At 32.9% G+C, this 13,676-nt stretch overlaps 1 protein-coding gene across 2 annotated transcripts in view; it reads right to left on the reverse strand.

Annotated features, from left to right (window-relative positions):
- The window catches only part of arhgap32a (Rho GTPase activating protein 32a), a 91,442-nt gene that overhangs the window by 20,725 nt on the left and 57,041 nt on the right, over positions 1-13,676 (reverse strand). For both annotated transcript variants that reach the window (XM_087283924.1, XM_087283926.1), the window contains 3 exons: positions 3,906-3,992; positions 1,640-1,777; positions 589-681 (listed from right to left, as the gene is read on the reverse strand). In XM_087283924.1, coding sequence (XP_087140050.1) covers positions 589-681; positions 1,640-1,777; positions 3,906-3,992 — 318 coding nt within the window. The remainder of the gene's footprint in view (positions 1-588; positions 682-1,639; positions 1,778-3,905; positions 3,993-13,676) is intronic.

A 13,676-nucleotide genomic window follows, 5' to 3' on the forward strand; every position in this document is an offset into this window, starting at 1 on the left:
CTTCCCATCCCTAGTCGGTACACATTTTATTCCGTAGTAAAAAGTAGCCTAATTATATGGTTTCTATCATACTTATGAAAAACAGTAACCTGAAGGTGTGCCGATGTGTTCATATCCAAGTACTTCATGTGAATGCTCTAAAAATACTCAGTAAAAGTTCTAATGAGCAGGTAATGTCATTGTGACAGTCAATAAGGAAATGCCAAGCAGCAAAAGTTGACTAATGTCATCTTAAATGAGAAAAAGGAGAGTCTTTTTTATAAGGTTAGTTCAACTTCATAATTTCCTGGATTTTAAATCACCATAGTCCCTAAATGAATGAAATAAATGAATATTTTGTCCAGTTTGTTTGTGTTTTTGCTGTTTCTGTTTCTTGTTAATTAGACACTCAGTAAAGTGATTTGGTCTGTTTGGTATATTTGAGAAAAAAATCCATTAATTTTATTTTTACTTTAGACCTGATGCATTTAAAACCAAACCCAACCAATGTCCGAGGCATAGGCCAAAATTTTGGACTCAAACCCGTTTGGGTCTTTGGTTGGACCTCAGGTTTTTCGGAAGACTTCTAAGCAGGAAAGACTTGTATACCTCCATCCATGTGAGTGCTGGTCCACAGTTGATCTTATTATCAGCGATGGCTGACAAACGGGAAATATACGCAGTAAGCATTTGGGAAAGTGTCTGTGGAGAAAGTACAGGGATCAAAAACAAAGAGACAAGTTTCAACAATCTCATTCTCTCCCTTTGAGATAATAAGCCCTTGATCCAACATAGCAGACTCTGTTTAGGAGCCTAGTGAAAAGCCTGGCTGTCTGCTATCTACATAGGGAACTACCTTCTAATAGAGCAGGTTAACTGAAATGAGCCTCAAAAGACTGATTTTGATGACTCTACATGGGCAGCAACGTAAAGAGTGCACTACATAGCAAGTACAGTATGTGTGAGTTTGACGATATAAGCGATATTCAAAAATGTCAGACATGTTTCCTTTAAAGGCTTTGTTTACACTTGGTATGAAGATGCAATTTTTTATTCAATCTCAAGTGGATGATGCTAAATATGGGTAAAAATATATAAAATATGGGTCTAAAAGGTTGACCACTTTCAGGGGTTGTCGAAAACACTCTTGATTAGACTGCAGATCAATAAAGTAAAATTTGATGTAGCTTTTCAAACAGGCACAAAAATACACCAATCTACTTCTTAAACATTACATTTTTAAATAATGCTGTCTTTAATCTAAAGTCTGAACTATATATTTTTTTCCATTATTAGTGTTTTGCATTTATACTCCATAAAACTCTTCAGTGTCTTCATAAATATCATAATAAATAACCATGCTACCTAAATAAAATCTCAGAAAAACACTTAAGTGATGCAGAAAAATCAAAACACATCTCAAAAATCCAACAGTTTATTTTTGGCAATATTTTTAAATGTTTTAAAAATGCAGTCTTCAACTGGGGGATTTTTTAACTTCACCTTTAACTATTTATATTCCATTTTTAAATTACATTTCTATTTCTACAGCACTTAATGCAAAGCATTTTGGGACTGTCTTCACCAGTGATTTATGCAGAAAATGCACTCAATTTTTAAAAGGTAACTATATATACACACATATAGTATATAAACCTACCCCAGTTTTGTCCTTCAGGCTGTCTATTCGGGGCAGTTCAGGGAGCTGAGAGAATCTTCTATCATAAATACAGAGGTGCAGGTGCTTGTCAAGGACACGAAACTCTTCATAAGAACGCCTCACTGTCCACTTACGACCCTAAAACAAATGAAATGGGTGGGTAATTAAAAGGCACAATAGTAATTATAAATTTTAAAAATGCAGCGTATTAAACTGGCAATCAAATCTAAATTAAAGCCTGTTCACATCGAGAATGATAATGATATTAAATCTATAAAGGTACAGTATTGTTTTTAAAAATCACTCTAAATTTAATATACACACACACACACACACCATCTTAACAAAAACAACATAAGCAACATATTTATTTCAGCTAATCAACAATAAAATCAATGACAATCAGAATTCAAGCATTTCAAGCGATAGATGACAAAACTGCAGGTGTGATTATAATAAAATGAATGATATTTTTAGCTGTAATAGATGCAATTTTTGCTATAGTTAGATGTATCTTTATAGCTGTTCTTCTTGCTGTGAACAAAATATTTTAAATTCTTAATCACAATAAATGTGAAATCTAATGTTGTTGTTTTGACACAAGTAAAAAAGTCAAATGAATGCAACAACTTTAATCCAAGAATGCATTGAAGAGATTAAAAATTAACAAAAATATTAGAACAACTGTATTCATAGCATGGACAATAATAATAAATGTAATCAATGATAATAATGAATGTAATTAAAATGATTATGTGACACTGGAGAAATGGTGCTGAAAATTCATATTTGCATCACATGTACTGTATGTATTAAAATACTCAACAGTTATTTTAAATGTCAATATAACATCACATTTTTAGGGGTTTACTGCATATTCAATCAAACAATTGCAGCCTTTGTGAATCAGAGATTCATTCATTCATTTTCTTGTCGGCTTAGTCCTTTTATTAATCCTGGGTCGCCACAGTGGAATGAACCGCCAACTTATCCAGCAAGTTTTTACGCAGCGGACGCTCTTCCAGGCGCAACCCATCTCTGGGAAATATCCACACACACACTCATACACTACGGACAATTTAGAGAACCCAATTAACCTGTACCTCATGTCTTTGGACTGTGGGGGAAACCGGAGCACCCGGAGGAAACCCACGCGAAGGCAGGGAGAACATGCAAACTCCACACAGAAACACCAACTGAGCCGAGGTTCAAACCAGAGACCCAGCTTTTTGCTGTTAGGCGACAGCACTACCTACTGCGCCACTGCCTCGCCCTGAATCAGAGATTATGGAGCCAAATGTTACATTATTAGTTTTTTTTTCTGAAAATATAAGAATATTTCGCCCTCAGACATAAAAAAATAACCCTTTTTTATTGTTTTTTTTTTTCAGTTTCAGCTTTTTTCCAGTTACTATACACTCTCAGACAAAAAGTTACAAAATCTGTAAACTGACCTTATCTAAAGATACTAATACCTACCATTTTGGTATTAATATGTGCATTTTACGTATAAACACACTAATACGTTTTGAAAAAGTACCACCCCTGTAATAGCTTTTGCACCGTTTTTCAGAAAGTATGACTTTGGTCACAATGGTAGTCTATCGCAGAATGTATGATCTTCCTTTTTGCTGATACATTTCTGTTGTGCTTTGGTACGGTCATAACATGCAGTGTTTATAGAGGCTGAGTTATTCAGTAGCTTAGATGTAGATTTCATATAGCTAGAAAACAAAGAGATCTGCTGGTAAGAGTTGGTTTAGAAACCACAGAGAGGGACTTTACTAAACCCTTTCTGTTCTTCACCAGCACAAATATATATATATATATATATATATATATATATATATATTTTTTTTTTTTTTTTTTTTTTTTTTTTAAGAATTTATGTGTGCACTGGTATAAAATTAACCCAAGAGCAATAGATAAATAAAACAGCACTATTGTTGACCAAGAGTTTTTCCATTTACAGCTTTGTCTTCATCTTGGTCTCAAAATTCTCTTTGAAAAATCCCATCTTTTCCTAAACCCGGACACATTCCATGAAACAGATAAATTGCTGTGCAAAGTCTTGTGGTTGGCCTGCTGTTTGATCTGAAGCTCTTAAAGGTCTTTTTATAACTTCACCATTTCTCCAAGCATGGCAGCAGGCTTAGCTTTCGATCTGTTGCCATAACAAATCAGTGTTCCCGAGATGATATTTTTTCTCCTCTGTAAAACAGAGGTTCTGGATGTTCAGATATTTTCCCTGTGTAAGTGTGCTTACCTGGCAACAGATCTGGATCAGATACACCGACTCTTTTGAGTCCAGGCCATTGTTTGTGAGGTCATTCTGTTCATCAGTTAAAGACAGCTGCGGAGAGACAAAAAGACATTAACAGCTCTCTTAATACTCGTATTGTTCCTAATGAAATTATATATAGTCATTATAAATCCCACAACACAATGATCCTGTGTGGAACAACAAGTTAGAGACTGCAAGACTGTACAGAAATGTATTATTAAGTAACCAAAACATCAATATAAAAAAAACCTTTTCGATCAATTAACAAATACAGTAACAACATGTGAAACACTCCACGAAAGGTCATGAGCTCCTGAGAGAGAATGAGAGATATGGCAGGTGAACTGCAGTTGTGGCTCAAACATGACAATGGATTTTTAAAGGCTACAAAAACAACAGGCTCCAATGAGGGACACAGGGAAGACAAATCTTCTGCACACCGACATGACAGGACTACAAGCAAACTGCTCCTCAAAACTGACTCTTTCTGGTTTCAGAAAGTCAAACACAACATGAAACATTTAAATACTGTATAATGGAAATCTGGATAATAAAAGTTCAGTAAATGGTAATGACAAATGTTTCCTTGTTCTCTTGTAAATCCCAAGAGTGTAAAATCCCAGTAAAAACCAGGCCACTTGGAACAAAACAGACTCTGACGATCCACATGCATGGGATTATTAATGCTCATGTTACAGGCAGTGTTTGATTGGCCACAATGTTTCCTAATGATAATTGATAAACAATGATATTTTTTTCCTTTATTTTAAGTTCATCCAAGCTTGTGTTTAATTACTATATATGTGGGACTCTTATTTTGAAAACTATTCACACTACAGGATTTTAAACATCAGCAGATCGCTGTGCCGTTCACAATACATGACCTGACTTTGTGTCTTTTAATCTCTGTGGTGTTCACACTACGCAACACTCCGTGAACAATCCACAAGAGGGGGGTCACACACTACATGATATGACAACATATCAAGCTACCAATCCACAGCTAATGAAATTTTGAGGGAGGAGTCTTCAGAAAAAGCTGAACACTATTGGCTGCTTGTGTGCTGATGACATCACTGACAGCGTTTCAAGCTTTGGAGAAAGCATTTAAAAACATCGTCAAATCAGCTGATTTATCAGCGGATTTATCACTCATCTGCAGGTTCCAGTGGATAGATACACAGAGAGTTTTTAATTTTTGTAATTGTATAACTCTTTGAAATAAAACTAACATATTTATAACACCCTGCCGTTTTCTAACTATTAGTGTATTTCTTTCTGACATTGTTATTTTTTTTTATTACAAAACAGTAAAGAACTGAGCATTTCTGCTTTAAATTACCATATTGGTTAAAATGACTGCATGCATGTCTAATACTTTTCACTGTGACTTTAAATATGTGTGCATTTTCTTGCCTAGCAACTTCCTGCTAACATAAACAAAACTTTCTGATGGCAAAAACATCAATTTACATAAAACATCAATTTACTTTAGATATCTTTCAAAACAGCATATTCTGTGCTGCAAAATAGCTCCTGTTTGAAAGTGAAAATGAAAGGCAAGACCTTTAAGTGTTTTAGTATCTTAACTACATATTTATAGGCTGTATTACAAAAAAAAAAAAGATTATATTTTTAGGGTAATGGTGTCATTAAATATGATGCCAGACATTCAAAGCTTAATTTTAATATCTCAATAATAGCTTTGAATATAAATATGTTGTGACAATATGGCGTTTTATATAAGAACCGTCAGAATGAGCAGTATGGTAATTCTAATAGTTACAGAATTCTAGTTCCACTGTTAATATAGCCTACTCTCATGTCTGTGCTAACGCAGAATGAAGCCAGTGCACCGATGCCCATTCTGACCAATCACAGATGTTTCTGCTGAGCTCCTGAACACACAGGCACGCGGCTCATGCTGATATGCTCTCTCATTGGCTGCAGCTCGTCACTACATCTGACCACACGTGGGGTTGAGTCGGCCGACTGCTCTGGAATATTTAGCATGCTGAATGTTGGATTTCCGTCTGCGAGGTGTCGGCGACGCGTCAGCGAGCCTCGTTGATGCGTTGTTCAGTAGTTCACACATAAAGAGCGGCGAGCGCCGTGCACCCGCAGATTTCTTCCCGATCACAGCCCGATCTGTTGGCGAGCTCGTTAACTTCCAAATCGGGCTCAAATCAGGCTTAAAATCCTTTAGTGTGAACTAGGCATAAGCATGACCATGGAGTATTTACAGCTGGTCAGGATGCAAAATGCAGGATATAAGGATTATCAATGTATTCAGCACCATCCTAAAGCGGCATAAGGTCTTTTTTGTTAGTTTAACATGTATATTGTGAAATGTGCCACATATTAATGTTTGCGAAGAAGCAACAAAGAATGTAGACTGCTGAATATGTGTTTAATACAAATCTAAGGTTGTAAATTGACATTCAAAACTGTTCCTAGTAGAATGCCTTCTATTTATATATTGTATCTATTTATATTTGCAGTTTGAAAGTGAAATGTTCATTGAGTGATGGTAAAAAATAGTAATCCTTACCTTAAACCTAATCAACAGCGATGCAGAAACAAATGGATAATAAATATGCATTTGACAAGGAAACTCTGCCATTTTACCTACAGTAGTTTTACTGGATTAGAACTCAGCACAATTACTAGGCTAGCTACTGAGCAAGTTTACTACATTGAAAAAGCCAAGCATTTGCATACTGATAAGTGATGCAAACATTGAAATGTATTTGTTTAATATCTGAAAACACAGTATTGTGCAAGGAAGGAGAGTTTTAATTGATTCATTGATGAACTGCCCTACTAAATCTATCATTATTTTCAATGATTGGCCACAATGTTTCCTAATGAGATTACAACAATTATATATATTTTTTTCCTTTACTTTAAAGTTAATCTAAGCTTGTGTTACTTACTATAAATTGCAGGACTCTTATTTTGAAAACTGACCATGGAGTGTATACAGCTCGTCAGGATGCAAAATGCAGGACATACAGATTCTACATTTTTCAGCACCATCCTAAAGAGGCACAAGGTCCTTTTTGTTAGTTTGACATGTATATTGTGAAATGCACACATTAATGTTTGTAAGAAGGCAACAAAGAATGTAGACTGCTCAATATCTGTGTTTAATACCATTCCTGTACCTTATATTTAGATATCAGAGACAAATTTAACATCTTATCAATGCAGTCTATGCCACCTGTCAACAAGCTTACAAAAATATTACATTTTTGTATTAATGACAACAATTTAATGTTGCTTCTTGCTCATTTCTTGGTAGTGCCAAAGAAATGTTCATTGGGTGAAAAATAGTAAACCTCACCCTAAACCTAACCAACAGTTTTACAAAAACAAATGCATAATAACCATGCATTTGATGCACTGTAAAACCCCAAAAATTAAGGTAACTGAAACCGTTCGAGGAAACAGATTGCAACAAACCATTTAAGTTAAAAAACTAATACTGTGAATTTAATCCATTTGAGTAAATGAAGCAATTTGAGCACAGTAAAACCCAATAAATGAAGAGAACTCAAACCAACTGAGTACTGTAAAACCCAATAAGTTAAGGCAACTCAAACCGTTTGAGGAAACCGATTGCAACAAACCATTTAAGTTAAAAAAAAAACTAATCTGTACACTCTAAAAAAAAATTCCGTAAAAAAACGGTAAAATGTACTGGCAGCTCATTACACAAATATTTTACCGTAAATTAAAAACGGAAAACTTCTGTTAATTGACAGTGTGTCCACATTAAAAAAACTAAAAAATATCCGTTTTTTGACGGTTAAACTACTGTAAAATAACGAACCATTTTATAGTAATTTAAGGGTTTTCTATATAAAAAAACTGTTATTTTCTGTGTTTTTAAGGGTATACCAACAGTAAAAAAGCGGAACTATTTTGTGTTTTAATAGTATACCTACTGTAAAAAAACAGACAGATTTTGTGTTTTAATAGTATACCTACTGTAAAAAAACAGACAGATTCTGTGTTTTAATAGTATACCTACTGTAAAAAAACAGACAGATTCTGTGTTTTAATTGTATACCTACTGTAAAAAAACAGACAGATTCTGTGTTTTAATTGTATACCTACTGTAAAAAGAGGACTTTTTTGTTTTTTAATAGTATATATACAGTGAAAAAATGAACAGATTCTTTGTTTTAATGGGATACCTACTGTAAAAAAAATATTATTTTACTAATTTAATGCTCTTCAAGCAGCATAGAAATAGCAGTTGGTAAGGATAAACCTATACATATGGGAAATACACTACTAATGGTTTACCATAGTAAAACAAAACATGTATTCCATACTGTATGTATAGAGAAGCAGTAAATAGTTTGTTAACTGTGAACTTACAATGATTAGTACAAAAACAACTTTGCAATTAAAACAGATTCTTTAATGAATACAAATCATTTGAATTCCAAATAGCTAGTTATACACACAATAAATACATATTGACATGTGAATCACACAGTGAGAAGTCTTGGCAAATAATCTCAAAGCAAATTAGTTTTAAATGTTAGCTTTAAGATAATTGAGGACAAGTGGGCAAATTACAAGTACTTTACATTAAGAAACCAGGTTAACTGCAAGATGGCAGGAAACAGACGATACAACTGGGTCTTCTTCCGCTCCAATACTGATACTTCAATGGCTGTAAAAAAAAAAAAAAAAAAAAAAAAACATTACTAATGACATTTCACTTACAACTGGGGTAATTCCTTGCACGTCAATAGTTTACACAAATGAAAGTTTTATCATCATCTTCATGTCTCACTCTTGTCATTTCAAGCCTGTCTGACTGACATACTTCAACAGAACAAAATAGGAGAAATAGGAGCAACATTCTTTAAAATATGATATTTTGTGTTTTGCAGAGGAAACAAAGTCATACAGGTTTAAAATGTCAAGAGAGTAGGTAAATTATGAATGATCAATTATTCAGTTTTGGGTGAGAAATCACTTTAAGATTTTTCAAAATAAAGTGTAGGTACTTTTGACAATATTCAGAACAATAATGCAAGAGAGAAACAGTAATATAAACAAACTATGCTGGTAACACTATAATAACAACGGGCTATGATTCATTTATGAAGCATTAGCAAATAGTGAATTCATTATCTGTTAAGCATTAACTCTACATTAATAGATGTTAGCAGTTGGTTATAAATACAGCTGCAAAATTTGCTACAGCTACAGTTTAATAATTGTGTTATCAAACTTAAATGATTGATTTTACATTACTATTTATAGATAAAAAAAAAAAATATATATATATATATATATATATATATATATATATATATATATATATATATATATATATATATATATATATATATATAATATTATATTTAATATTGCATTATTTACAAAATTTCTTCCAGTTGTGGCCTAATCTAAAGTGAGGATTATTTATGATTTATAAATCCTTATAAACGACAGTTAAACCTTGCTGAATAGCAGGAGTGCCAAAATATAACATAAATAAATTAATTATAAAATAATAAAATAATTTAATGATATATTTCGAGGCAACATTTCAGTGTTATTTAGCTATGTTTAAACTGTACAGTAATTTTATTTTAGATAAGATTTATTTTTCATTTAATACAATAAAATGAATTTCATTTTTAGAATATAACTGAATCTTTAATTGTGATTTATAAGGCGATTTACAAAGCATAAACAATCCTCACTTTAGGCTACAAAACTGGATGAAGTTAACAAAAGCACTTATTAAAATAAGTATTGTATATACTTTATATACTTATTTTTTATACTTTATATACAAGTATAACAATTACTATTCATTCATGTATTTTCCTTCAGCTTAGTGTGTGCTCACACTATGTATAGTTGCCTTGAACCAGGCCGAAGCACTCTTGTCCTCCCTCCCGTCTCCCCTGACGTCCCGCACTCACATTGCATTCGAGCCTGAGCACTCTTACATCATCGATGATGCGCTGTTTAGTTTAGGAAGTGCTCTCAGCACGGAGGAGAATTCTTTAGTTATATTGTTTTAGTCGTTTGGGATGCAGTAACACGCTGTCAAGAATTTCGCCGAACAGATCAGCCACTTTTGATGTTAATAAACAATCATAAACTCCTTGTGCTGCAGGAATAGGAGGTTTGCTAAAGGCGCAGCTGTGGTGCAGTAAGGGGTTTGCGTTCATTGAACAGTAATAGTGGTTAATTTATCCAAATCAAAGTCCCTTGCAAACTGTCATAGATTAAAGACACAAACCCCTCACTGCACAACAGCTGCACCTTTAGCAAACCTCCTAGTACCTGCAGCACGTTGACTTTGATTGTTTATGAGCGTCAAAAGTGGCTGATCTGTTCGGTAAAATATTTGACTGCGTGTCACTGCATATTGAACAACTAAAACGATATAACAATATAAAGAAATCTCCACTGTGCTGAGTGAGAGCACTTGTTAAACTGAACAGTGCGTTATTGATGATGTAAGCATGCTCAGGCTCGAATGCAATGTGAGTGCGGGTCGTCGGGGGAGACAAGCACGCTTCCAGTTTCAAGGCAACTGTGCATAGCATGAGTACGCCCTTGGAAACACCCATACACACATTTACAAACACACTCATACATAACAGCCAATTAAGTTAATCAATTTCCCTATAGCTTATGTCTTTGGACTGTGGGGGAAACCGGAGCACCCGGAGGTCTTCTTGCTGTGAGGCAACAGTGCTAGCCACTGAGCCACTGTGCTGCCCAACTATTACTATATGCCTGAATAATAAGATATATAAATGTTAGTTTAAATAGTTTATTAACCATTTACTTACACATTCTGAATGATTAGAAAAAAATACACCAACTATTCTTAAATTACTGGTTTGTAAATAATGCTATACTAAATTTAGTAATGAAAAATTAATCATTAACAAAATATAAAAACAAAATCATTAAGCACATTATAGATGTGCTTATACGTCAAGATTACAGCATTTGCAGCTGTAGTTATAAACTGTATACTAAGGTCTGTTAATGTAGAGTTAAAGCTTAACAGAACTTTTTGCTAATGCTTAATAAATTAATCAATAGTGTTTAGTTATTATAAAGTATTACCGGTTTGCTTAATTACCTTTAAATCTTCCAAGGATTCTGAAAGTCTTTCTGGTCTGACAGGAATCGAAGGAGTTTAGATGGTATGTTTCTGCTTGGTGCACTTTTTTCTGCTATGGACCTACATTCTGGATAGTTACTCAGCATGCTCCTGTTGTAAATACAACAAACATGTATCAACTTACTTGTCTTATAAAAATGAAATAAACTTAAAAATGTAAAAACATACCTTCATATAAACTCCAGAGTCAGGGCTGCTTCCTTAGGCTACATAATGTTTAGCACATAAGAGACTAAACATGTAGCTCACCACAATTAGGGGACAGCTCAATGATCTTGTTATTGTGACTGTGGACTCTTCTTCTGAAAAAAAGAAAAGAAAAGTGAGTTGTGTGTTGGGTCTGGTACACGTCCACATGGAAAGAACCTATATAAACATATGGTTTAATATAGGTTTTGATTTAGGTTTTTGAAATATGTGACAAATATAAAATTGGCTGTTTTCCTATATTACATGTACATATATGGGTACATATATGCACACCTATATGTTAAATTATTAATATTATTAATAATATTATAAATATTATAATTATTATGTAAAATTATTCAAATACATGTCTGCTACATAATTTAAAAGAAATTAAAAAATATATATTTACTTAATCAAATATTACAAGAAATAATTATAGTGCAAGAACAAAAATAAGGCAAAAAAAAAACAATAAAGGAAAGAAAAAAAATGTAAAAAAATTATAAACCATTTTGTTTTACATTTCTTTCTTTTCCACTATCTTTATACAAGAAAGAATTGACCTTGCAAATGTTTCAGGAAAACGTGTAGACATCATAGCTTTCCATCTCCTCTCACTTATTTGCCATAGTTAAATTCCATAACATGCCAATAACATGTGATACAAAATTCAAGTGGCACATACATAAGTTTTTCACATTTTTTAAGTTAGTTCTTACCCAGAGAGCAAACCTACGTTAAATTAACATTGAATAAATGTTAAAACATCAATCAAACTATCATTGAAACAACGTTAAAAAGTCACCACTGATTTTTAGGCAGTTTTCCACCCTGAAATAATGGTAATTCTATGATAATAAATAGACAAAACTGTCCCAAAATCAGCATTTATTCAACCAAAATTAAATCTTATTTTTTTACAATGAACCCAACATTAAATAAAATGTTAAATCAACCACACTATCATACAATTAATGTTGAAATTTAAAGTAGATTTTTAGCCAGTTTTGCATCCTAAAAATAAAGTTATTACAATGACGCTAAATAGATTAAACGGTCACAAAATCAGCATGAAGGCCTGGCTCACCATCAAGATGCCCACATTGAAATTGTCTCTCTCATCATCAGGTGGCTAAGAGAGAAAAGAAAATAGATTCAGCAGTGGACCAGTTATTTCCTTATCACTTTAAACAGACATTACCAAAATAAAGAACTTGTAACATTTCAAATGATGCAAAAATAAATAATAATAATAAATAACTGCTTGGTTCATTTAACAGATTACAGTAGCAGCTTAAAAACCCAGACAAAACACCCACATCAACCCAGTACTTTTTAGTTTGAATACATGTTAACAAAATTCAAAACTTACTGAAGCAAAATGTGTTCATGTAAACACTTAGTAAAAATATAGGTACAAGTAATTGGTTTGCCAAATAATAAAAATAAAAGCATCAATATCAAACAAAAACCCTGACAATTTTACCTCTTAAACTTGGAAGTTTACTGTCATCCCCTGTATTAGGTACAGATGGTCCAGCACAACTGCCTGAGTTCTGAAAGAGCAAAAACATTCTTGGTAAAATGACAATAGATGCAATGCTAAATATAAATCATTTTTTATTTTAATTTTTTGTATTATTTATAAAAATGCAGTACTGACCAGTCAGCATCAATTTTTACACCAACACACCTACAACAAAAATAACACTCATTCAGTTTGAAACATGCAGCACATAGTCTACTTTTATACTTTACAAACTTTGTGGATAATAAAAAAAAATGAAAACATTTAAAACCCCAGCTGTATTTTATTTCATTTGTCTATATCAATTCAAATTTAGTTTGGATTGAACGTAAGATTTAATATTTTTATTTAGATTGCTGTGAAAATGTACCTGTACCTTGTACTTATAACCAAAATTACAGAACCTGGAAATCAACAAAGCAAAATATCAGTGAACCTTATATGTACAAAACACTTAAAACCAAACAGAAAAAACGCTGAACATTTTACCTCTTAAACTTCAAAGTTTACCGTCATCTCCTGTATAAGGTACAGAGGGTCCAGCACAACTGCCTGAGTTCTGAAAGAGCAAACACATTCTTGGTAAAATTATAATAGATGCAATGCTAAATATAAATCATTGTTTATTTTTTTGGTTAAAAAATGCAGTACTGACCAGTCAGCATCACTTTTTACACCAACACACCTACAACAAAAATAACACTCATTCAGTTTGAAACATGCAGCACGTAGTCTACTTTTAAACTTTAAACTTTGTAAATAACAAAAAAATGAAAACATTTAAAATCCCAGGTGTATTTTATTTCATTTGTCCATATTAATTCAAATTCAGTTTGGATTGAATGTAAGA

Source organism: Danio rerio, chromosome 15 (assembly GCF_052040795.2).
Source record: "Danio rerio strain M-AB ecotype USA chromosome 15, GRCz13ab, whole genome shotgun sequence".
Lineage (NCBI taxonomy): Eukaryota > Metazoa > Chordata > Actinopteri > Cypriniformes > Danionidae > Danio > Danio rerio.